A 27,488-nucleotide genomic window follows, 5' to 3' on the forward strand; every position below is an offset into this window, starting at 1 on the left:
CTGGAGCTGACAGCCCTTCTGTACTGCCGAAGAGCTCCTCAACCGTTTAATGCTTGAGAATGAGAGAGTGGCCTCATGCTCAGCCTCAGAGTCTCTATCCTGCACAAGAAAAAAGGGAAAATACTTCCAGGCCTAAAACAGAGAAATTTTTGTTTTCTGTCTTTTTTTTGTTTTGGACTGCTTAAGTACTGGTCACAGAGTTGTTTTTTCTTTAGAAGGCTTTAAGGCAGATGACAACATTACTAGAGTTTCCCTTCATGTGCTACACCTTTTCTTTATTGAGAAGAGCAGCGTTTTTGAGTTTAACCACAGATTTTTGTGGTGTTTCTGAAATGGATTTAAGAAACAGTCTTTCTCAAGCACTGATTGCTGTGGTAGTTTGAGCCCCTTATTAATGTAAATGCTGTCTCTAGAGATGGGGCTGAGGCAGAGAGGTGGGGATAGGAACTTCCTTTTGTTATTCTCTCCCCAATTTTAATTCCCACACAGATTTATGGCAGTGCTAAGTCTGCCTGTCTCAGAAGTTATTCCTCATGGAAAAAATGAATCATTCCTGATGTAAACACTTTGATTTAAAACATACTGCTTGTATTTTTCCTTGGGTTTCGCAGCTCATCTGAAAGAATTGTTCGCTCCTGATTAGTAAAGCCTGAAGAGTTATCTTAAGTAAAAAGCAGTGACAGTTCGGTTGGCTCTGATCTGAGAATTCCTATATACAGGAATGGCCCAGGCAGAATTCCTTGTTACAGCCCTTCATCTCCAAGAGGTTGCACTGAATGTAGCTGAGAGCAGGAACTCACCCTGCTTATTGCTTTCTTTTTCTTTTTCTTTTTCTTTTTTAAAACAGGTTTATTTTGCGTGGGTTTGAAGCTTCTGTGTCTATCTGGGGAAGGGGGAACTGCTTATTGCACATTTCACAGGATTAATCCTCCAAGATATTGATTGCCCTCAGTTCCCACTGACTGTGTGTGGAYTTGCGCTTTGTAAGGATTGGGCCCCTCATAACTGCCCCAATTAGCTTTCCCACCGTTACAGCGTCATCTCAAAATCAATTTGCAAGGCAAACAAAAGTGCACAGCAAGGAAAATACAGTGGTAGTTCACTAGGTACACTTGTTCATTTACTGGGTTTTAATTTCTATCAACAAGAATTCCCCTTCCTTCACCTCCCCATAGAAAAGAAAAGAAATAAAAAGAGGAAATTAGATTCTGCTTCTGCAAATGCAAACTGGTAACTGGAAACTCTGCCTTAAAATGTAACAGTGAAAAAACAATGACTTTTCTTGGCGATGTTGCTTGAAGCATGATTGTCAGCCTTGTGCGGCATGTTGGATAATAAGAGCAGTCCAGGGCAGTGCCAGCAGACGAGCTTGTAGAGGGGCTCCCTGGTGGCAGCCAGTGGCCTCCCTTGTCCTTTCCCTGGCACATTGTGGGCACAGCATGGGGCTTCCATGAGGGACAGCGGGGACCCTTGCGGACAGTCCCAAAGCAGACACTTTGGTTTGCCAACCTCTATCTTCCTTGGATTCCCAGTGTCACAGGGTGGCGGGAGGCAGCGATACCTCCTTACAGAGGGTTTTACCCCTGCCCAGTTGGAGGGCAGTAGGAGAGTGCCAGTGAGGAATCCTGTAGAGATTTAGGGCCAGAGTCTTTAAAGCTGTTTGGGGGCTCTTCAATTTCAAAGTGAGTTTGGCTTCTAAAATACCTCTAAAAATCTGGGTGCTATTTCCTAAATCCTTTCCACAGCTTTTTGCAGGGGAGGGGCTTAAGCACTCTAGTAACAAAACTATCCATTGACAGTGATTTATGGAGTGGTTTCCAAATGTTGTCAAGGAGGGGCAGTTGAAAAAAAGTTGAATCTAAAGCTTTTAATAAATCTCATAGGAAAAAAAGCCTCTAGTAAAAAAGTGAAAGTCAGATTACTGGTGTCAGCTGAGCAACTGAATACTTGCTCTTGAAGAAGAGAAAATTAGTATGTTTACAAAAGTTTTTGCAAAAACAATTAAACTATAAGTGTCCTTTAATGGCCTCCAACAGAAGAACATTACTGCTCTCAAAATCAAGCTTAGGGTCAGAAGCAACTTCAGTTTGAAATTTTGGAAGGAGCAGCAAATTCCTTTAGCTTAACAGCTGCTTATAAATGGAAAACTATTCTCTAAGATGCCTCCCAAACCTCCTTGGTAGTGTTTGGGATGTTTTGCCCACTACAAATACTCCTGCCCACTTCTCTGGAGTCCTGTGGAATAAGCAGGATCACTTTAGAGCACTAGAATTGCTGCCCCTGCTTGGACCTCTCATTTGGAAGTAACATTTGCACCGATAGATTTACAGCTAGAAGTGGCACATAAAGACGTCCTTTCTTCTACTTAATTTTCTTTCTCCTCAGCATGAGACAGACTGCAGAACTGCCAATGCCTGAGAGGCCTTGAAATGTAGTGTAGTTGAGAAGAGGAAAGATGATCTTTCTTTTTGGTGGGTTTTTTTTTTTGCTTTGTTTTGATTTTAAGTGAAGGTGAATACATATCTTTGAATCTCGACCTTTGTTTTTTTGTCATTACCAGTAGTGTTAATTTCAGCTGGATATGGAGAGAGTAGATCCTGTTTGTGCAGGAGGGTAGAGTAGAATATTTCTGAGATCCCTAGTGGTCCTATAATTCTGTTAGACTTCAAATTTTTATAAATGTCCTGGGGATCAAATTTTCAAAAAAAAAAATTTGTCACTCTGTGGCACCTAAGGGAATGTATCTGCTGGGAACTACTGGGTACAGAGCCTTCTGGAAAGCAAACAGGTTCTTTTAATCTCCTTTTAAGTGCATGTAAGTTATTTTTCTTAAGGGATGGGGGAGGTAGGGGTATGAGGGATGTAACTCAGAGAACAAATGCAAAAATACTCTCCCAGATTTTATTTGGTTTGTAAAGTAAAGTGTTTTTAGATGCTTTACAGTATGTATTTGTTGTATACCTTCTTCATGGAGGGAGACAGAATACATTGCTCACAGCCACAGAATCATAGCCAAGAACACTGAAAAAAAGCCAAGAAATAATCTAATCCATCTCTTCAGCCTCAAGGCAGATCAGCTATACCTAAATGAGGAGAGAATGAAAGGCTTCTTAAAAGTTGCCGTATCCCCTGGTATATGGGCATTTCTGTCTTTAAGAGTCTTGTCACAACACCTATAGCTGTTTTAGTCTCATCTTGTGGCCCTACACGGTAACTGCTATGGCATCAGCAGCTCAAAGTTGGAAAAAAACATTTAGATTCCCTGAAATTCTGAGTTGAAAAAATTTTTGATAAAGTTTCCTCTTCCCTCATAGAGATTTGTTAGAGTGCTGGAGCTATGGTACGTCCCATTGCTGTGTTCTCCGGAAACAAAACCAAGGCCTGACATGCCACTGTTGCACTCATTCATTGCAGTCATGGCAACAGCCAAGATCATTAGTTTTGGCTTTGCTACTAGTTATCGTAGTCATGTTCATTGTGCTGTTGTTGAAGATGTGTGGTGCAAGGAGTTAGCCAAGTATGACAGGTATGTACAGAACTAGTGGCCAAAGGAAGATAAACATCATTTATTGCAAAATTTGAAGCCTCCCATAATGCCTGAGGTTGTTGTCTGTCTCTGTCAGTCACGTTTTCATGAGTGCTTTGCCTTGCAAGCATTTTCTGGTAAAGGACACAAGATTTGAAAAGCTGCCTACTTGGTGTGTCTGCTTGGAGCTTTAAAAAAGATTAGCCAAGAAACAGAACTCAGTCCCATGGGGCTTTTGGTTACCCCTGAAGTACCAGATATGTTACCCATATCTGTAAGGAGCTTTGCAGCTGCAACAACTCGAGTCTTTGTGGCAAAGCATGAGCACTTCCATTCTTTACTGCCTCTTTACCCTGCATTTGTGTAGCACCAAATGTAGTGAGTGCTGGTTCATGATTAGGACTCCTGGCTGGTTGAGTGATCATGATTTTCATGAAGTACTGTAACATTTTCTTGACCTGAGTATGAGCCTTGTACTTGCTAACCACTGTGCAGTGCTTTACATCGCTAAGGAGATGGTTCTGTGGTATTGGTCTTCTTGCATCTGGTCAATAAAATAGAGGAGTTCACTTGGCTAAACAGAGGTTTCAAGTGCCCTTTTAATGTCTGTGAGGATCCTAGTTGGTTTGTGTCTACCACTCTGGAAAGGTGCTAGGTCCAGTACATCCCAGGTCATATCTGTAGACTGTATGAATGTCTCAGATAACTTAAGGATCTAAAATGTCACTATATGTCTCTCTTTAGACAGTTGAATCCCACCCCTTGTGACTGTGGCTAAACGACTCCTCATCAGTGTTGTAACTGAACATTTAAATCATGATGTTCAAAGGCAGAAAATAAACTTTGACGTTCAGTTCCTTTTTTTTTTTTTTTTTGCCATCTCCACTGCCATCTTCCAGCTCTTGTGAAGAAATCTGTGGCAGTAATTACATTGTGAAGGTACCCTGTAGAAGGTATCTACCCTCTTTTGTGGTTCCTTAGTGTTAATTTTGTTATGTCCTTGGTGCCTGTCAAGGTGAGATCTGGATGTGCACTGCCTTCCATGCTGCTGCACTGGGGGGGGAGCGCAAATGCGCGGGCACGGAAGGAGCGCATTGCGTTCCAGAGGATCCCTCTGGCTGGGCAGTGGGGGTACCTGGAGCTTGGGGGCCCTGTGGGGCTACTCTCCCCATGGCATAAACTTGGCCTGGGAGTTTCTGAAGGGTGGTGTGTTTCCTGTTGGGAAAGTACAGTTTGAAAAGTGTCCTGTGGAACTCTCTCAGCACCAAGTATCACCTCCTATTGGAGTCTAGGATTGAACAGGCCTTTACTTTTAAGACAGTTCAAATGCTTTGGTTGTTGAATCATTTTCATGATTGCTGGTGGATTCAGCTTTATTCCTACTGATTGAGTTCAGTACTTAGGAGGAAAGCCTCTTAGCCATATCCTCTGCTTCCTTTTATTCACACCTAGCAACCTAGCTTCCTCTTGACTTGGCTCTTGGGTGGTTTACACACTAACTTTTAACCACTTATTAAAACAGTGCTCAAATTACTTACAACTGGGGGTCTTGAGTTTATTCAGTGGATCACATCTTAGTTTGAAGATACTTCAGGAACATTTCCCCTTTCAACCACAGTTACACTGGCTACCCTTTTTCATTTGTGATCACATAATTTACAGCTGGTACAGCAAGGAAGGAGGAAAACCAGTGTAGGAAACCAGTACTGTACTAAGCACTGATGTATTTGTGGCTGTATTTTAAAGAGTATAGCTACTGTAATGCCTTATAATTATCAGCATGTATTGTGGTGATGGTGTCCACAACAAGAGAAAAGACAGTTATGCATGGGGATATTTGGGTATGTACAGGTTTGTACACCATCTTCTTACTTCACTTTAAAAATATGAGTTAGCACTTTAAAAAAATAGTAAAAAGATGTTTTGTATTGTTGTTCAGAATTTATCTTACTGAGGATTTGGAATTCAGCACAGATAGCTCCCCAGTTAACAGAATTGCATTATAATCTCAATTGCTCATGTTTCCTGTTTCATGCTCAATAAGGTAAAGCAGAGGGTCCCCCATTGTTCATTCTGTTCTCCCTTCCACATTTCTGTGCTGCCCTGAGCCATCATTTTTCCCAAACAACCAAATGGAGCTGATCCAGAACCCAGTGAATTCAATGAATCAACAGCTGCTGGCTTCAGTGAACTTTGCAATAATCCCCAGTTGCCTTATATTCTAGCCTTTCATTTTACCTGCTCCACATACTGGTTGTAATTTAAAATCATAATTCCCAAGGATCCATGTTACCATTTCACAAATGAAGAGCTGAACATTGTTATTCCTGTATCTACAGTCCCCTGTTGAAGTAGCTTATGGTAACAAGCCAAAAGTAATGGCGTATGACATACTTTGAAATAAATGTCTGATTATGGTAACAGCTGAGTGTAACACCATACCAAGTGTTGAAGCAAACAACTGATGAGGTAGCAAGTGTTGAAATAAATTTCATTCCAGCATGTCAAACTCTTTAGTATAAAAAGGTGCTTCATTTGATTTGTATGTTTTTTTACCAACCTGATTACAGKTACCACTCTTGAAAGCCTACAGCTTTGGCCTTGGCTTACGTGAGAAGTCATTGCTGAAATGAAATCAGATTATTTATGTGAATGAGGTTTGTTGGATCAAGGCCTGTGTTATGTATAAACATGGATTGCTCACTTTGCTGGGACACACCAGCATGGTATAGTGACAGAAAGCTGTTGGCATCGATGCCATGTTTCGTACCAGCTGATATTTGGGTTGGCATCAATAATAATGAGCTACAACACTTTTAACAATAAAGGTGGTGCCAGACATCGAAAAGGTCTGTTGCTGCTGTGATAAGAGTGGATTTTTTTTTCTTTTAGCCAGAATGGAGAAATGAGCACCAGTCATATCTTACAGGCTAATCACTGAGCTGCCCAGTATTCAGGTTGTTTGACTTGGGAAATGTCTTATGTATGGCCTGGTCATGTATGCCTCTGCTTTGCCAGAGACTGACAGTGACAATAGTCTATGGTTATTTTCACTTTTACAGATTTACATTTTTTCTGTTTTTTTCCAATTTGAGTGCAGAAAATCTCAACATGGTTATACGCAAATAAAGAAGTCCTTTGTGAATAAAGACCTAAGGCCTGATCTGCCTTTGTCTGCTCCCAGGGAAAAAATTACTAAGGCTGGACCAAACCCAAAATGTTGGCCTGTAAAACTGTTTCTCGGTTCTTGTGGAGAAACAGCACATCTCTTCAAACAAGATAACTATTTTCCATCTACATCGCAGATTGTAGCAGAAATCCTACTTTTAGTAGTGTGCTTTCATCCTTATTGTGTATTTTAAACCAGAGAGGCAGGTTGAGGACATGTGCTGCCTTAGCAGTACTTCTAGAGACGTTAGTTGTACATGTATCACTCTTTTAGAGTGGCCTGTACAAGGAGGGTAAGTACACTCTGCATCTGCATCCTGGCCAGCCTCTGTCCCTCGGATTTACTCCTAGGCAACCTGTTTGTGTGTTGCCAGTGTTGTGCTAACACATGGGGCTTGCTTGGGCAAGCAGGGTCCTGCTGGCTCGGAAACGTATAGTCCAGTTGCTGCTGAGGCCACACTTGAAGGCTGGCAAAATGGAAAATTATCATGTCTTATCTTGAGGGGGTGGCCTCATGGCTGCCTTTAAGAGGTGATTTAGCTATGGATACTGCTTTTCAAGGCTACACAGGGTACTGGCACAGTTCTCCATGGAAGAATGATTCCATAAGGCCCCAAATATACAGTCATGTGAAACAGTGTGCTCTGCTGGCTGTTGAGGAGAGAAGTGACTATTTTATTTTCTTAGGAAGGCTGGTACTAGCCTGCCTGCCACTGCTTTGTGGTCCCAAAGCACAATTCCCTGTTGTGGGAATTGTCACAGCGACAGGAAGAAGTCTCTCTTCAACTTTACATTCCTTCTGAGGGTGCATTGCAGTGTGCCTCTAGGCCTAGCTAATTTGGCAACCTAAGCAATAGGTCTTGGCTCTAGAAAACATTGTGGGTCCACTCAGTGTTTTCCATGTAATGCCTTTCTTAATTAACATTCATGCCCGGTGTATCTGCTTGTTGTTTGCTGCAGTCTTTGCTGTCTGTCTGTAATAATGAGAAATACGATGTCCAGCTCAGTATGATGCACAATCCCTCCATTTACATGGTTGTTTGAATTCTTCCAGCTGTGATTTTCCAGGAAGCTTTAAGTACAAAAAGTGCTTTTTCTTTCTAGCTTCCATCTCTCTGTATAATACTTCCATAAGCCCTGGCTGACTTCAGCTAATGACACCCTCTCATTTTGTCAGTGCAGGGAACTGAGTAGTGCTGTTGGCAGTGCCCTATTCAGCCCAGCTGATACCTTCCTTCCTCTCCCTCTGACAGTGCCATGCACGTAGCTGAAAAGGACTTAAAAACTGGTTTAGAACTGAATTGAGTGCAAGACCAGCAGAACAGGGAGGGGAACTATAGCAGAATTCCTCCTCTGTCCRGCCTTTTTAGTACCCTGGTGACTCACATATTATGGTGTGTAGCCATCAGAATAAAATCTGATAACAACCCCCTGCACCCATCTTCCAGGCTCTGTAACTCTGGTTGATGCCTACTGGAAGTACGTATTACCAAGCAGGGGGAGCATGTTTACCAGCGTATCGCTGTTTGCAAACTGAAACCCTGATACATGACATTCATGGTAAAGCCATATATACGTGTGTGTGTGTGCGCGTGCACTAAATTGGGTCTGTACTTTATGCCTGTGTATGTAGGTACCTCAGGTAGCAGGGCTGCTACTTTAATGGAAATGGCCAACTCTTTTTCTTTTCATCTAGGATAACTCAKTATTGTTACAGTATGCTGGACAGTGGTATTATAGTATGTTTGCATTCCATGCAGGATACATGCATACAGTACAGTGATTGAATGTTTTCTCTTAGGCTTGTTGCTTCCTGGTTATTTTCCTGCTTATTTTTGTAATGTGATTTTTCATGTAGTTCTGTATTATGAAGCTTTTTGTTTTTTAAGCTATCTCTGATATGCAGCTTTCATATCTTGGCTCCCAGCAACATTGAACCCCATTGTAAAGTCCCTTCGTGTAAAAGCCATCTAGTTATAACTCTCAAAAATAAGAGGCTTGTCTCCTGAGGACAGTTCCATATTGCGGGTGGAATATAATCCTTAACATTGTTTTTTTTGCTTTCAAATAGCTGGGGACAGTAAGTCAAGGAGTGAGAACTCCCTTTGTTTCATGTAGTGTGCGTTGCAGGGAAAGAATGTAACAGAGCAGAAAATGAAGAAAGACATAAAAGAATCTCAGCTCAAGGAGGTCAGATCCATCACAGGCTTAGTGTTGCCTTCAAAGATGCCTGGGACAGGTGGCAGTTCAAGACAATCAGAGGAGAAGCATCCGCTAGCGCTGAGATAAGTGATTCTTGCCRAATCCTGCTATCTGGTCCCATTTTGCTTTGATGTAACTCTGCTAGAGAAGACTTCTGGGAGCAGGCTGCTGCTTCCCTCAGTGATAGGCTGCTGTTGTTCAGCCTTTTAAGGTCTCATTACAGTGGTCCTTGAGGATTAATCCTCTTTAAGGTTTACATGGGAATGGTTTTGTCTGAAGGCCCAGCCAGGGACCCTGGTACCACCTGTACAAAGCATTATTGCATTCTTTCATTCTATTTTTTTAAGCGGCTCATATTTAACAGTATTTGACAGAAAGCTAAAACCAAACATCTTGCCTTTTTTGCTTCTCTCTTTGGTTATTACTGAGTTTTTGTTGAGCACAGCTTGAGCAGTCCTTTGCAGACATTAAACCATTAGTAGTAAATTGTCAGCTTCCGGTTACTCTACTTAGCCTGCTGGGTTTGGCAGTTTTTCTTTTTCTCTTCTTCTCTACCCCCCGTTCCCCTTTTCCTTTTTTAAAGGAGGGAAGTGATGATGTTAGGTTTCAGAATTAGAGATCATCCAATTGCTGTTTTATTCATGTGCCCGCAGTTGTGGATTTTACATTAATGCTGTTCTGCTCTGGAAGGAGAGCTCAGGATACAGGAATGTCTTAATTTATGAAGATAGACTCGTTTGCACTTAAAAGGGTTTGTTTATGAAAAACATGTACCATTTTCTTCAAGGGGCAAAACCTGCTTCCAGTGAAATAGCAGGCAGAGTGCAGCAATAACAAATGTGGAATCCTATCCTGTAGTTTTTGATCCAATAGGAAGCACGTATTTCCAGCACCATGATATGTTTTGCTGTTGGTACAGTTTCTTTGTGACTCTTTATTATATATCTACATCTTGAGGATGGAAAAAAGGCACGCAGACTTGATTCCAAAGTAACATATTACTCTGAACTTCATTTTCTCTTCAGTATTGTTTGTTTCCCTAACTAAACAAATGTTGCAAAGTCATTTTGATGTTACAACTTTAAGATGGTGGTTGGGATAAAAATAAGATGAACATTGATGCTGTATAAGTGAAAATAGTATCAGTGACCTTGATACAGAAGTAAAACTAAACTTACTGCTCTGAGGGCAGTGAATAGCTTGAGCAATCTGTCTCTGTCTCACAGCAGAAGTCCTTACGTTTAGGCCTTCTGAACCCCTATTAAACAGCTTGCTGGTCTCAAGTCAAATTATTATGAAAGGTGGTGGTGTGTTTTATTAAAAAAAAAAAAAAAGATTTCTACTCTGAAATCTCAACCATAGCTACAAGTTGAATGCTTCTGAGGTAAAATAAAGAGKTGTGCATTGTTGTTGCCTAGGAAGTACCTGGTCAATAGTTAGGTGGTGACTTTACTTTAAAAAAAGAAAAGCTTCACAAGCATTCTGGGTTGTTTTTTAAATGTTCTATTTGAAAGTTATGTGGCACGTTGAAATGTGCATGTAATGCATGTATAGCATACTAGTTTTCTTTATATATAAAAGTATTATAGGAAACCATATAAGTAATGCTGGCTATATAAAATTGTATGGTGCCATTATTAGCATACATATGGCTGTGACATTCATACACTCTTACATTTCCAAACTGCACATAATTTAAGAGTAATGCACATATTTAATTTTTACTGTATTTTTGGAGGTCATTAAAATCTGCCCATACAAATTGTTTACCTGCTAGCTAATTCTGAGATGGTGGGAGGATGGGAGAAACAGAAACTAAGGAAAGGAAAAAAAGATTAACTAGAATAAAGATAATAAAATATGTCATGATGTGAGGTGCTGTAGATCCCTTCAAAAAGACCTGTCTTCTGAAGAAATACAGGCAAATTCTTGGCAGCCTAACTTTATACACACRGACACACCTGTCTGATTTATATATACACATGCACTCAAGTGCTGTATTCATAGTCTTGATGCATAAATTGAAAATGTATATAAATAGAATAATCTATACTTACTGTCTCTAAGACACAAATACTTTAAATAACATGATGTTAAATTTATGTCCTCTTCTTTAATTTCACATCAGAGCTAGTTGTCAGCAATTTAGACTTTTACAGTACTAATTTGGAAGTTGCCAGTGTATTTCTAACTTGATAAAATACAGGGAATGTGAGAATGCTTTTTTTCTTCCGTATGTTGACATATGCGTGAGGATTGCCAGGGGTAAGTGTTTAATTGAATTTAATAGCTATTGTGTAATTTTATTGTAAGGTGCCATTATGAAGTCTCTTTTCAAACTGAAAGTCAACACTACAGTTTAACAGAAGTTCACAATACAGCACACAGTTGTTAGGTGTATCGCATGTGGAAAAATGTGCTCAGCTATGCTGTGTGAAACTATGACCCATTCTGTATGCAAGTGGGCTGGATGGGACAGGGGGAGACACCACTTTTCAGACAGCTTGACGGGAATGTGGTGCTCCTGTCCAAAGATTCAGCTGTGTAGTCTGTAGCAAGGCAAGAGGCAGAAGAGTTGCCTTCTGGGCCGTAGAGCTAACTTCTGAGCTAGTCTTCTCCCAGGCCCCAGAAAATAGTTTCTCTTGGAGAAAGGGAAGTAAAATGGCCAGCTCTTGCACTGTTAGTAAATGTTACCATGGTATATGTACAAATATTACTATTAGTATTTTTTAAAAAACAAAAGTACGTAGTAATCAGTGAGGATCAACCATCCTGGAAGTTCAAACTGTAAAGTTCAGCCATTCTTTCACTGTGAGAGGAAAACAATATATCAAAATGAAAACTTGTATTTTTTCACTGTTATATAAACCAAAAATATGGTAATAGATTTTGCTCAATAGGAGAACAAGCATGGAAAACGTCATTCCCAAAACTGAAGTTTCCAGAAAGTTATCATCAGCTAAAAACAGGGTCTTGTAAATCCTGATATAAATCTGCTACAGCAGATGCTACCAAACACAAATACATACATACATACTTACATATATATATATATGCATACTTCTGATTAGTCTAAAAGTTTTCAATGGCAGTAAATTCTGTATTTCGTATTTGCAGCAGTAGCTTGTTATTTTTTATTAGGAAAGAACAAAAATTTAATCAGAAAAGATCTTGGATTAACCAGTGTGAAACTGGCTGGGAGTTGTTGGAAGTAAATCTGATATTCACACCCAGATTGTCTTTGTTTGATTTTAGAAAATACTTACCACTCTGAAAAGGCAAACAAAGAAAATAAGAATACATATTTATATGTATGTGTGGAGAGTTATAATGTATTTATATGCATACATACCATTCAGCTGTGGAATGCTGTTGTTAGAGTATATAAATTTCTTTTAGAACTGGCCACAGAATTGTAGATGCCAATCCCGCAAGAAATTATACTCAGAATGTCTATTAAATGTAATGGGATGTGTGAGAACTACAAGAATTCACCCTGGATAAATTGTTACAGTGAAATCTAGTTGCTAATTCTGTGTTAAACACTTCGTATAGATCCAAATTATATTAACCAAGAGTTTGATTAGAAAAAAAAGCTGAATGGATTTCCAAACTTCACAGCTTTTTAGGATCTTCTCATAGAAAGGCAGTTCCTCTTTCTTTGGTCTTCTTTCCATCATGATCTTCCAAGCTTTTCTCCTTATTTTCTATGAGATCTTCTCCACACTGTCTTTCCTTCCAGGTTTGCTTTTATCCATGCTTGAATTTCCACGGGGCCATCCCTTTTCTTAACCTCTCTGTATAATTTCCTCCTGGCCTCTCTCTTCCAAAGTTATAGCCATGTGAGGTTTACTTGTTTTATCTACATTCATGTTATATAGCCACTGGTTGCCTTAATAGGAGAAAATCTTCAAAATGTAGGTTAATTCTGTTCACTTGGCCTGTTAGAGTCTGTCACGAGCTCACACATGTTGCAAAACTTTCCAGATCGGAAAGGCAGTATAAACATGTACTGTAAGACGTAACAAGGACCCCAATTCTATAGTATCTACCTGAGCACGGACTGCAGCTTGAGCAAATATGCAGATCTTTGATGTAAGGTGGCTAACAGAGGTTTTCCTTGGTTTGGGTGGTATAGTATGAAACTGGGGTCAGAGTTCTGGCCTTGGCTGTACAGGCGGGTGTAGCTTATTCAAAGAAGCTGAGGATCTCTTTTGGTAAAGCATACAGACTGCTTTTAGACTTGTTATGAGCCATCTTCTTCCTGCTGCAAACAGCTGAAGGCTTGTTTTCAGGATCAGTACTTTCAGGATTAAATCTCATAATGTTCTAAAAATAAGAACATGGGCAAAAAGTACTTTTAAAATAATTAGATTAGAAGTGATCACTTACTGATATTTTGGTCTGCTGTCTGTTTTACTGCTTCTTGGTGTACACCTTGCTTTTACAAGGTGTGATTTGGGGAAAAAGAAGGAAAGTAAATCTAGTCATCTGCTCAAGAAAGCAGTTTTCAGGAACAATCATAGTAAGATGTTAAAGGACTTGTTAGGCATGATTCTATATAAATAAAGCCAATATTGAGCAGCTATTGATGGAGAATATTTTCATCACTGACCCACATTGTTTTTCAAAAAAAATGGAACAAAACGCCGGGAGTTGATTAAAAGAGGCTCCGTGCCATATGTTCTGTATACAGTGCTATTTTTCTCTCAAAGACGTATGCACAGACCCGTTTCCCATTTGTAGCAATGACAAGCAGAGAGGTTGAGATTTGTTGGAGATCTCCAAGGAAGTTTGTGGCAGAGCCACAAATAAAAATCTTTGTCTAATGTGCTGAACCCATGCCTTACCAATTAACTAAAAAGACTTTCATGAAAGTGGATTCAAATCTGTTTCCAGCCTACTTTTTGGATAATTTATTTTTTAACCCTTCATTTTATAGACACTCTTTCAAAGCATTTTTATTGGCCACAATTTTTTCACATGAAGCTGCTTAAGAACTGAGGTCATTGACTTGATGATTGATAAATACTGTTTAAGCTGCAAGCATTGCTTTAGAAATCATGAGGAGTGAAACTACAATTTGATGCAGCTAAATAAATGGCTGGATTTTCAAAAGTGCTGAGAACTGGGCAGTTCTTTTGGAAGCTGTTGAGTGCTTGATAATTTGAAAATGAAGAGTGCTTTTTCTAACTTAATCAGGTTTTGAATTCCTAGTAAGGTGAGTATTTTTGAAGATTCCACTCTCTGAGCCTAACTTTGAGTTCTAATTTCTGAAAAATCTTGGTCCCAATTTCTAGTCCTGAATTAGGATATCTTCTTGGTGTGTATTTTGCCAGTATTCAAGGTGAAAATAGGCTGTGGTTAATTTTGCTACATAATGAAAGTGCAGGTGTTGTCAGGTGTGCAATGAATGTGGCAGGTCCCGGAGGAGCAATTATCTGCCTGGCCAACTCTACTCATGCCTATATTTTAACATGATGGCCTATTTTCCCATTTATTGAAAAATGTTTTAAAAAATAAAATACTCTTGTAAGCTTATTGCCATTGGGACAGCATTTACTCATGTCATTATATTCCACAAACTGTGGATTATTACAAATAGGCATCTGAAGTTAAGCATCTGCTTAACTGTTGTCCCTAATAAGTTGTTTTCATGCATTGAGGCCAAAACTTTGGGTATCCCCACGAAAGTCAAAAGAAACTTGTGTGGAGAGGCTGTTGAGGAGTGCAGGGACTTCATGGGAAATTCCCAAAAGAAAAACGCTAATTTTAACAGCTGGTTATGGTTGCTAAGTGACAGCAATAAAGTTACCTATCTCATGGTTTCACAATCCAAGCATTTATAAACATGGAAATTAATAGTTAAGGCTGTCATAAATTTTACACTACCCACATAGTAAATAAGCACATTATTCTTATTAACTTTAAACTACATTAATTCTAACCCAAAGTAATTACTGGTTGAAATTTTCATTTTGGAATAAAAGAAGACAGGGCAAATTCTAAGTATTGATTTGAAAATCCCAAGCTCTTTTCTCTCAGCTGTAATGTCAAAGATAATCATACTAAGAACTACACAAAAATCTTTTCGTGAAAGAGTAATAAACCTAGTGTATTATGCTAAGTACTTATTAATGATATATTGCTTAAAACTCCAAGTACAAGTCAATAACTATACATTAAATTTTTACCAAGAGTCTATATTTTAAACATTTCCATTTGAACTCTCTGTAAGTGCTAAACAGAAATATTTCTTTTAAAATAAACTTATGAAGTGGATAGTATGTCCTTTTAAGACAGTTTGATAACATGTGATATAACACAATCAAAAAATCTCATCAATTTAGGTCTCGGTATTAAAGTTTCAGTCTGTGGGGAAGGTATATTCCTTCATATGTGATGAGGATAATGTACATGTTCATTACATGGACAGAATCGGATTTATGATGTCAATCGCCACTCATTTCTTTGCTTTTAAACTGTTAGAGTTTTGGAAGTGATGTGTTGGGTATGTTCCTGTCACTTAGCAACAGTAAACAAACTTTTGAACCAAATCATATTTGGAATAGACCATCTGGACAAGCATCTGGTGGAACAAATCTTTCTGGGTTCTCCCTGGCATTCTCCAAAATTGGATATTGCTGCCTTTTCCAGAGGTCCTCTTCATTAGGAAATCTTTGGAGAACAAGTGTCTTCCAAGGTGACTTCAGTTCAGCTCAAATTTGAGCTTTGGCAAAACTGTTGGAGAAGCAAATTCCCTGAAAGAAGATGCCTCCCTTCCAAAAAACCCACCTGTGTTGTAATTAAATGAAGGTTCCACTGTTACAAGTAAAACCATTGAACTTTAGTGCCATATTCCCACACATAGAATAAAGTGTTTTTTTAAGTACCTAGTGCTTAAGCTAGCTAAGGTTTTACCAGTGTTAGCTAAACCAACATTTAAAACTGCAGCAGTACATAAACTGAATGTTGTTGCAAAACTTGTGCCTCTGGAGTGTGTAGGCACTAGTGAAATAAATGGGTATTTATGTATGTAGCAAGAAACACAAAAAGTAGGTCATGGTAAGGTTGGATATCTCATGGTTACTTTCCAAAGGTGATGGTTAGTGAAAATGCAGGCACTTCAAGAGATTTTTATTCTTGGTAATTAGAGCAGGTAGGAGTACTGTATTTCCTGTCTGCTCATTGGCAGCGATTACAGTATTATATCTAATTACAGTGTTAGAACTTGTGTACATTACAGCCTCCATAAACATCAGGCATCAAGCAATGATCCAGATTTTCTTGCCTCTTTTGTTAGCACTCTTCCTCTGACATAATAAAGGAAAAAACTGAATACACCTTCATTACAACCCTGCAAGAAGAGTCTGGGAAGGGTATAATGAGCAGTACTTTGCTGATAAGTTTTAATAAATATTAGTTTACTGCATACCACAACAGAGAGCAAATACATGCAATTACTTGCAAATTTCTTCAGTGTTTGTACTTATAAATCTCTGCCTAAATCTTCCCAGCTGGGAGTTAGGCTAGTCTTTTTGCTGTGGAAGCAGGGCTTTGTTCTCATGTTCAGCTTCAGCTCAGTCTGGAATAATTCAGAAACATATTAGATAGATTGCTGCTCCCAAAAGGCATAATGAAATAACCTTCACTCCCAGCCTTAGGGAAATAAGCACACAATCAGGGTTTGGGCAGATTTCTCAATTAAACAAAGAACTAACTGTGCACAAATTGCTCCATAACAATTTGTAAAGAGTCCACTTTATAAATTTTTTGCAGATGTAAAGCTGATATTTTTTAATCAGAATGGCAGGGCTGTTAAAGTCAAAATGTCTTCAACGTTTTCCCTTTGCTCCATAATTAGTATCAGAAATATTTAGATTTAAAATGGAATTGGTAACACATCCTGGGTTATTTTTGATTTGTTTTTGGGAGTCAGTGAAATGTGATGTCAAACCCAAGCTAAAATCTCCATTTAATACATACAGTTAACTTAATCCATCTGGAGTGGATTCAGGATAACTTTGTGCTGTCAATTTTTATTTTGGTAAATTTCATATGGTGTTCAGCAAAGGAATGAAAAGTTATTGCACTTAATGTTGTTGTGACTTAAGGTGTTCTCTGGTCAAATTATTCAGTAAATCAAAATCAGACTCTGGTTGTAGCCACTAAGTGTTGTTTAGAATAGGGTATTTAGGAGATTTTTTGCAGTTTTCCATTGATTGAACAAGACACGCATGTCATGTGAAAAGCATGCTGTATTTTGATGAATAGCTGTATAACATGGCAAGTCTAGGGACCCAGTAAACAGAACTTCATATTTTACTGGCTTTTGTTTTTAACTTGAGGGTTTATATAGTAAGAGAAAGTATCATTCTGATGCCTTACTACTTAGCTCCGACCCATACTCCTATCCTCTGAAGTCTCCCTGGATATTTAAAAATGCATACATACTTTCTATATGTTAGCTTGCAACTGATTACCTCATTCTTCAGCTAATTAGACAATTTGAAGTCCTGCACTCACCTAAATGCACAAGGATATTGCTTAGCTTGTGGAGAACGGCAGAGAATTCCAGACTCCACTTTCCATGAAACAAAATTAGAGCTCTTTTAGACTGGTGTCTGTCTGTGTCTCTGGGTCTGGTTCTCTTTCTGCTATATTCGTGTAAATCACAGATACTGGAGTTAAAATCAGCAGAACTGCAGTCATGTAACAGAAAGAAGAATTTGTTCCCCTCTGTTTCCTGTGTCACACACTAAAGCGAAGCTGTGCTTGTATCAGCACAGCTATCGGCAGATGCTGATAGGTCCTGTTTCTACAAGCACAATGTTCAATTTCAGTTTAAACAGACCTGATTAAAAAAAAAAAAAAAAAAGTGAACTTTTCTCAGAATACATGCTGCTACTTGCCATGAAGTGTGCTGGTTGCTAAACCAGTGCAGTTTGAGTAGCACACAACCTGCTGCCCAGACCAGCTGTAAGAAACCAAAGGTGTCAGTGCAGCACAAAAACCTGCTCCTGTGAATTTCTGGCTGAGGTTGTGGGATGCTTAGTATTCGCACCCAAAGCATTATCTCCTGGGAAGTTCTGTGCACTGCTCTGTATTGACAGTAAGGTATGAATAGGTAAGATTTTGACTTGGAGGCTCTTTGGGTGCAGTATTTTACTCTTCATGGGTAAGATGTAGAGCCTCAAACAGACCCCACTGGCCTGACACCACATATCCCATTCAAAGGAAATATCTCAGACATGACCGGGAAGCTTAAGACCTGTTATTATACTCACTTAAATTAATGACAGAATTGGAGCAATACTGCATTTCCTAATTGTGTAAGTTTAGCTGTCTTTTGGGCACAATGGGGAGATGAAATACGTTCTCACTGAAGAATGGACTTGACTGTCTTGTATGTCATGCTCGCATTCTCATCTTGTTTATATCATGCACCTGGATCAGTGTCTAATCTTGTGTATAAAAAGAATAGAAAAATACTAAAACGGTTTCAGGATGGGAGAGTGCTAGGCTTGCCTTGTTAGCACTACTCACTGTGAAGGAAAACAGCAAAATGGTAACTGGCATCTTGAGCTAAAGGAAAAAAGGACGCAACTGAATTTCCTGGGAAATTCATCTTATCTTTTACTTTGCTTCATGTTTGACAGGACCTTCTGACAGCTTTTACCCATCAAGCAGATATGAAACACTGTTCAAACTACTTATATTCTGATAGCTGAACCCAGTGTTAGGAAATGAACTTTACACTTACAGTGGATATTTAATTAAATACAGTGTCGTCCTGCCAATAGAGACTGAAATAATGCTTGAAGTGCTCTGCTTTTACGCTAGAGAATCTGCAGTGGCATGTTGAACAGGAAGGCCCCAGCTTGGTTTTCTTTTAAAATTGCATTTAAATGTACACTAGATACACATTCATCACTTTAATCTAAACTCTACTGTAAATTAACATGTATAGCCTCTGAGATCATAAACTTTCGCAGAAGTACTCTAATGAAACTTGGCAGCCTTTACCCAGTAACATCATTTGTTCCATTCACTAGCAAAAGCAGACCTCAAACAAGTCAAAACTGTTTTCAGTAATGAGTTCCATTATTTTTCTTTATGTTTTTGGAGTCTCAAAAGCCTCCTGCCCTGTGCCTACTTTACAATAAGTCAAAAAAGCACGACAAGCTTGCAGATGTATCAAAGGAAAGCTTTCTCTTGTAAGATCCTGAGATGTTTGTCATTTACAGTAACCAAGTGTGGGACTTCAATTAGTATGAGTGACTTGTTGTCAGTAAGGAAGCTTTCTTCTCAAAACTGGTACATTAGCTGCTTGATGCTCACAGTTGCTGTTACATGTAAAATGGCCTGTCGCGTAGATGATTCTTTCATAGTCCTTTGCATACCAATTGATACTCATATAATGCTTGCATGAAAACCTGGTGCTAAAGTAAGTTCAGAAATATAAAGAGGTTTTTTGTAAAACCGTTTTTGTTGAGCTCATGTAAAAGCGCATGCTGTTTATCATAGAAGCACCACTGAGGCAGGGTTGGTGAATGGTTTGGTTGCAATCATGTATTATCAAAAGGCAATGAGGTGATTATTGCTCTTTTTTTTGTATGAAACTTCCCATGTTGTGTTTCTCATCATAGAAATTTGTATGATTGTTATTTGCAAGGGGAAACCTGCATAACCCAGTTTTGGCCATCTTAACATATAGCAATGAAAAAAAGAAGTTATTGGAAGAAAGACCCTTTTGTGCAGCCTAGAAAAGGTGTGTGTTTTGGGGGGAAATGATAGTAAAATTTCCATGCAGTGTGTCTGAAGCATGAACTGATTTCTGCTGTGACTACTGTTTGTTTGTCATTCTGTTTAAATGAAGAGTAACCCACTTTTTTTCGGAAACAAACGGTGTCATGATTCCTTTGCAGTGCATAGGCTTTAGTTCAGAATTATCTGTCTCAGCTCCAACCTCTGACTTGAACTCAGGATAGAGTGGGGCAAGCTGAAGAGAGAGTGGCATGCCTCAGGACATCTTGGTTCACTTAACATTTTATACAGATTTAAAGTTTTCATTCAAGAGGATATTTAAGAACATGCATTAAGTTTTCCTGTGCCTAATGGCTCTTCTTAATTGTATAGATGCCGCTAATAAATAGGAGACATTTAAAAGCTCTGAAGTGTTTTCAGGGAAGTTTTTTTCTTGTATTCTACTGATTAAATCAAAATATGTCATTCAACTTCAAGATGAACAAAATATTATGTAGGCAGTCATACCTATATAGAAAAAGAAATTGGAATATGTTCAGTACAGATCTGTTCTGCCTTCACCGTCATAGAGCAAGTGATTTAAGTCATTCACTAGTTGCTTATGATGGGTTTTATTGCACAGAATTAACCTGTTATTTCAGCTGAAAATACCCAGGAAGTCTTTGCTATATTCTTATCCATCATTTTTTGTAGATACAGATGTATATATTTATTTTTAAATCTAGTAGTATATGTGAACATAGATCCTTCATAAGTTCCATTATTTTCCTAATGTTGAAGAAAGCAGTAAGTATTGGAAAACTGAAATAGAAGGAATTGGAGTAGCAAGAGAGATAAAGCCTGTTCTGGCATAAATGTTGTCCCCCTAATAAATATGGCCTGATTCTACAAAGGGGCTGATGACCCACTGAAGCCTTCCATAGAAGTCAGTGTCAGTCAACAAGTCATCAGTAGATCAGCTGATGATGGCTTTCAGTATATCTCTATGGATAAGCCTCTATTCTGGTGAATTTGGCTTAATAGTCCTTTATTTTTTAAATACCTATCTCTATGTGTATATAAATGTTTAAGTAAATAAGAAAAAACAGAAAATGCATTGGTGGAACTACACTGAGGCTACCTTGGATTAGGCCGCATTGCCTAATTGAGTTGTGTTATGGACTAGCTAGAAGCAGGGGCATAGCCCCTCTCAGAAGAACTGAAAATGTCTTGCTGATAGTGGAAGAACGAGGAAAATCAAAGTCAATTCCAGTTTCCAACTGTTACACACTTGGACTGGTTCTATTGCTATCTGTTTTTTCTTGGCTTTTGCCCATTTTATGCTTTACTTCTGTCAGACTTTTTTCCTTCTCTTTTTATACAGTGTCTCTGCAGCGTACTTTGATGCTGATTAATGGGAATCCTGAGCCAGAACACCTGGCTACAGTGAGTCTTTAGTTTAATGGCAGGTAAACCAACAAACTTCAGGTCAAAGAACTTGTGTATCTTGCTCTGGTGATCAAGCAGTTGCTTTCAGATTTGGTCTCCACAGTGCCCCGTAGGTTTTATTACATGTGACATTTTGGTATTTCTGTGCTCTCCATGCTCCAGAATCCATATGTTGCTCCCCTTTTTGTGGAAGAAGCTGAAGATATCCCTTGTGTTTTTTTGTGGCTCTACCTGTGGTTAGTCAGAACCAACTTTTTTAGTGGGAATACCTCCTCTGCCCATGTTTTATTGCTCTATACCTATATAGATATGTCTTGGGTTGCAAGGCTTTCATTACTTGGCCCATATTCTGTTTGTTCCTTTTTCTTTATGCTTTGTCCTTATTGAGAAAGGTATAGATGAAAGATCAGGGCTAAGAATTAAGATGGACAAAATCAAGAGAGATAAAGCTGGGTGACTGGTGTAGGGTAGTTACCTTGGGTTTTCCATTGGTGAGAGTTGGAAATGTCCAGAGAGCAGCCCATTGTACTTAGACACTTTCATTAAAATGAAGTGAGTTTGTCCCTGCAGGTACTTGGGTCTTTGACTTTTCTGGCAACACAGAAAAAAACACTTAGACTAAATACCAAACTTCCGGACACGTAAATTTATGTGTAAGTTTTCTCACCCATCCAAGAACCTAATCTGTAAAGCAGATGTTGAATAGCATTCAAGAAGCAGAATACTCACCCTAGGGGTGAAAACATGTCAGAGCTTTAGGTGGAAATTGTGCCACCTAACTCAGTTGCCCACCATATATAAGCTGTGCTCCTACTCTGCGGTCCGCATCTTACATGACTAAGTTTTCTTGTTGAATGCTTCGTGTATCTATTTTCAATTTGCCTATAAGTAATGAGGGTTTCCATCTGTGTTCAGGGTTTTATTTCACTCAGTGGATGGATGTAGCTATCTTTTAAACTCTTCACACAAAGGAATTCTTCTGCATTGTTCTGGACATGTCCTTTTTTGATCCTTTTCTGCAGCTTTTAGCAAAATTTCTTTAAAACCATCTAATTTCTGTTCACAGGCTGGACATTGCCTATGTCTCTGTTTGCTTCCACCGTGTATACAACGATTCCTGATGTCTCTTGCAGGGTCATGCTGTAGGCATTTTGCAAGCTCCTTCTTGGAGGATTGCTTTTGCTAGTCTCAACAAATCTGAGGCTTGCTACCCTCGCTACATTGTGATTGCTTTGTTTTCTGTCTAGAACTTGGATTCTAGTCTGGCCCGGTCTAGTCTACAGACAGAATGGCAAATTCTCCCTGTTTTTTGTAAGTATGAATCATAGGGTGTTTTGGGAGCTTTTGATCCCTACTGGAATCTGATCTCAAATGATATATTCTGTAGGCCCTCCAAAACTGCTTGGTAATTCGTCTGTCTCAAAACAGTAAGAAATTAATTTAAACCTTTTCCCTTTAGGAAGTTTTTATAGCAAGTGATATCGTTCAGAAGTTTCTTTAGTTTCAATAGCCTTTACATTTCTGTAGTACAGTTGTGTACTTGCTCACTCAGCCATCAGCTATGAAACAAACCCAGTTCTTCTGACCCAGTAATAGTAAACTTAGTCAGGAAACTGAAGGCACGTTTTGGTGCCTGTAGGATAACTGATAGTCTCTTCTCAAAAAATGAGCCATGGTGCTATGAAACAGAATTCAGATAATTAATTTCCAGCTGGGAATTTGAACACAGTGCATCCTCTCCTAGATACCTTCAAAACAACAGGAGTTGTCAGGAAAGGTGTTTAAAACCCCCCACAAAACTGATAGCAAAGGCAGAATGAGCAGAAGTGACGCTCTCTCAAAAGCCTCTAGATAACAGAGGGAGTCCCTAAACAGTGAATGAAAATTTGGAGAATTTGGCCTGTGTTTCCAGTGAGGAGTGCAGTGCTGCAAGGAATGCTAGGGGATTGATGGACAGCACACAGAAGCGGGTGAGAGAAAGCGAAGAAGACAGTCCTTTACATCAAGGAACCCAAGGACTTCTTCATGCCACTAGGCATTAGTCTACATTCAGCAGACAAAAAAGTAACAAAGCACAACAGGAAAGGGAATGGCCTAACCTAAACACTACCACAGCACAATTCATGAATAAGCTGTAGGTTCGTGATAATAAGCAGACAAAGAGAAAATTAGCTTTGCGAAAGTCTGTGACACATTTGGACACATAGGAGAAGAGGACCAAGCAGAAGGCTCAGCAGTTGCCCCTCCTGTTCTAAGAAGTTCGGAAGACAGCAGATATATCAGCATCACACATGAACAATGAGAATTCTTCCATAGTGAAGACTGCAACAGAGCAGCAACATCTCCTGCTAAAGGTATTAAAACGGACGAAGGGGGGGGAGACTAACAGGATACAATAGGAATGTGGTAAAAGCCATACTGCATACCAGTCCCAGTTGGTCAGTAAATTTTGTGGAAAAGGTACAGGAACAATAAGGAATTGTTTAAAAAAAAAAGCTGTCAAAAGAAACCATCATTAAACTTGGCAATGGAAGCAGAGGTTTCAGTAAGGAAAGGTTTGGTGGATGCACCAAGAAACCAGTTTGTATGAACATCCTTGAAGTGATAGCTGTATTTGTAGTCCCAGCCTCCTTATAGACAGTTTTCTCAATAAAACTTCAGTTTAATTTTAGAGGCATGGAGTCTTCTCAGACTAGCTGACACCACCTTTTAGAATATATTATGATACATCTGTTTGACATGGAAAATCAAATCCTGCTGGCTGGGATGAAAAAAATTTATGCTGAACTGAAAGTAAGAATCCCTTTACTGGTGAATGATGGACAACATGTACATTATACCCTAGTTATGTATACAGAGCATTACCAGATCAATCTGTAATAATGATAATAATGATAAAAAGTAAGCCATCAGTAGCCATCAGGGCCTGAATATATATTTCTTTTTAAATAAGCTTGCTGGAAGGAATTTTTCCTTTTTTTTTTTTCCTATGTCTTTACTCTCAAATAAAAAATGAATTCATGTGAAGTAGCAGGGCAACAACAAAATATATAATCTATTCTGAAGGTAAGATATTTGAAGAAAAATAAATCATTTCTAAAAAATTCAAACCCTGAAAGAGAAATTGAAGAGATGCAAGGAGAATTTAAGGTTTGCTTTGCATGGCAGTTTTAGGGTTCTGTCAGCCAAGCCCAAGGTGATAAGTTGTTGACTCAAAAGGCTCTGCTGAGATGTTAAATGGTTATCGTTGTTTAATATTTATACTATTTTTAGTGACAGACTCCTCTTTACATCTTCAAAACACTTTTCAAGCATGCAAAGCTGGAGGCCACCCTTTGTTACAGGCAGGCCTCAAGGTCTTCTGTCTTACTTAAATCCTGCAGAGAGCTGAGCTGGAGAGAAGTTACAAATGGAGTTTCTGCTCTGCCTGATCTCTGCTCTTTCTTTGCATCATAGAAACAGTCTCGAGTAGGTTGGTTTGCTATGGGGGTTATTGGTTGGCAAGCAGAAGGCCACTGTTATCTGTGATTACTGAGGGCCACTCATTCACAAACTCTTTTATGAAGCTGTCAGTGTACAAACTAAATGAGCAGCTCTTGGGGTCCCCACAAGGCAATCCTGCAGCTTTTCTGCAGGTTAGAGGAAACTTAAAACTCCTTCATTCCAGGTGGCCAGGATTAAGTTATATTTCATTTTTGGTGTTCACCCTGAGTAAATGCCATTCTCTTACTCCAGTTTCCTATTGTGAATTTTAGTGTTCTTACCGAGCACTGAAACAGTACAGTTTCTGAAAGCTTGTGTTAGAAAGCAAAATAAGCTATCAATAAAGGTGATGTTTGGGTTAGATAGTGTCTGAGTCATAAATATATTTGAAAATTAGAGGTGCAAATTTACCCCTCTTGAAGTCAAAGACAGCCCCCCCTCCCCCCATTTCTATGCACATGTACACATGTTGACTTTAGGGAATCTATGACTTAGGTACTTGAATCCCTGCAGAGGAACCTAATTTTAGGCACTTTTCTTTCTGTCTTGACTATAGCTATTGTATAATGCTTTGTCTTGAATTCAGTCACTCATTGAAGTTCTGTGAAGTATTCTGAACAGTTTTACTTGCTTTGTTTTGCAGCTAACTTTTAAATTGCAGTAATCTGTTTTATGTTATATGATTATTTCAGCTTAGAATATCTTCACCGCACAATTCACATGCTTTATAATTAAACATTTGTAATGAAAAACTAGATGAAAACAATGAAAGACAAGGACGAAGCTTGATCATACGTCTAGGGCAAAGCCAGAAACAACCCAAACCTCACCATATTAGAGCTCTGATTTTTTTCATCTGTTGAGTTCATTCTTTTCATCATTGCTTCTTCCTCTTCCCAACTCATCTTGCCAGCAATGCAGTAAAAAAAAATATATACTTCAAACGTATTTTGGAGAAACTGTGATTTTTGCAGTACCTGTGAAGTAACACCCCTTGCTGCCCTGTTGTGCTGGAATAAAATGTTAGTTCTGCAGAAATCAGCATGAGAATTTGAGACAGTTAAGGTACAGTGAAATCTTTTCTACTCGTAAATTCAGAATTTTTCACTTAAAGGGCTTGCATTTTTTATGAACAGACACTTGGTATATAAAAGTGGAAAACATTCAGCACCCTATGGAAAATACCTTTGTTATGAATGAAGAAATCAGGCTGCTAGAAAATACCCATAACAGTAGGAAAATATCAACTTATGTGACAGTAGTTGCACATTTTTGAAGCATGACCAAGTAACATATCACTCTAAGCTTTTCCCTACCCTCTTGTTGTTTTTTCCCCCCTGGAACTCTGAGGAAATGGATACTACACCCACCCATTCACAAAACTCCTGGCGGGAAGCCAGCTTCCCTCTCTCTCTTCATCTGTGAGCCAAGCTCCAGTCTCTTTTCCCGTTTTCCTTTCTTACTCCTCCTTGCAGTTGCTGCCTGCCAGATTTGTACCTAGTTCAGCAACAAATGAGCTCTGTCAGGCCCTCTCACAAAGGTCTCTAGTACTGCTCATTATCCACACAGATTCTGCTCTCCTGTACTTCCAAAAGTCTGTATTTGTGAATGCTTCTGGGTTGTTTGGGATTATTTTTCTTTTTAGCTGTTACTTTATTTCCTGATTCTCCTTCAACTTTCTCCATGTTCTTCTCTGTCATTTCAAAGCGTCTGTATTGGCATTGCCTGCTGCCAGCAAGTGGAAAAAAAAAGTTCAAAAGCTCTCGCACACATCTGTAGGCTAGATCTTTGCCAATACCTCTTCCCCAGCTGGTTTGGCAGCAAAAGTAATACCTGTTATGGCGGCAGTGGCTGCCACAACCACTCCAGATGCTGTAGCTAGAGAAGTGTGGCAGGATTTAAACACATAGTTCAACATACATCTGTGCCAGTGCCTGTGGGTTTGGGTCTGAAGCTGTCAAATGAAAAACTGAATTGTCCCCATAGTGATTCTCAGCTGCTTTGGGAATGTGGATTTTGGATCATGTCCAAACTCCTTTTTTATTTTTTTCCATGTTGGGGTTAACACCGTATTAAGAGGCACTGGGATATTAAATAGAGAGCATTGGCTGGAAAAGCTCTTCCCAGCAGACACCTCTATATTTTATTTGATTGGCTGGAAACTCCCTGGCCTTTCTTCTGCTTTAGTCTTCAGACTGTTAAGTGGTGGTAGAGTATGAGCCTCTACAGGAGGTTGAATGTGGCCGTATATGTCGAAAAATGCGTAGCGCAACAGTGTCCTGGTCTGGGTGCTGGCTGTACTCATGACTGCTCTGGACGCGTTTAAGAGTTGTAATTAGAGCATTAGTTTAGATTCCTGCCAGAACTGGGCTTGTTCTCCCTTATCCTTAGGCCATGGGGTGAGCACAGAGAAGAGCCTGGGTCTCCCTTTGCAGTCAGAGGTGTGGTTCCTGCTCGGGTGCACGCACATACGGCTGGTCTCTGCCTAGCTCCAGTGCTGTGCCAGCACAGGGGTCACCCTGCAGGCTGTGCCAGCTCTGGGCTCACTGCCTCTGTGAAAAAGCCAGCATTGTTGCTCTGATGCTGAAGTTTGTTTTACCATGGCACTGTCATTACAGGTGCCTCATTAACCAGGCTGGACAGATATGGTCCAAGAATGGCTTTACTTGTGAGGGGCAGAGGCTCCAGGCTTCTCCTCCCTCTCCTCTGCCCCTGCACTGTGCTAGGAATATGAGGGCTGCAATGACTAGGGAACAGGAGAGGAGGGTTAAATTTGGCTGGGAGGGCCAGGGGAAGGAGGCCATGGCCTCTCCCTGTGGCTGCAGTGGGTAGTCCCTGAGACAGCTTTGTTGTCCTTGCCATTTCTGAGCAGTGGGAGCATACCAGCTCCTCATCATGTGAGGCTCAGCTTCTA

The 27,488-nt window shown here is 39.4% G+C and overlaps 1 protein-coding gene across 3 annotated transcripts in view; it reads left to right on the forward strand.

Moving 5' to 3' along the window:
• GLI3 (GLI family zinc finger 3) overlaps positions 1-27,488 on the forward strand; it is a 198,394-nt gene that overhangs the window by 57,406 nt on the left and 113,500 nt on the right. Inside the window, exon 3 of one of the 3 annotated variants that reach the window (XM_026077484.1) lies at positions 7,198-7,200. The exons of the other annotated variants lie outside the window; for them this stretch is intronic. Coding sequence (XP_025933269.1) covers positions 7,198-7,200 — 3 coding nt within the window. The remainder of the gene's footprint in view (positions 1-7,197; positions 7,201-27,488) is intronic. 3 annotated transcript variants of the gene reach the window in all.

The sequence above is a fragment of the Apteryx rowi genome, unplaced genomic scaffold (assembly GCF_003343035.1).
Source record: "Apteryx rowi isolate R43461 unplaced genomic scaffold, aptRow1 scaffold_454, whole genome shotgun sequence".
Classification (NCBI taxonomy): domain Eukaryota; kingdom Metazoa; phylum Chordata; class Aves; order Apterygiformes; family Apterygidae; genus Apteryx; species Apteryx rowi.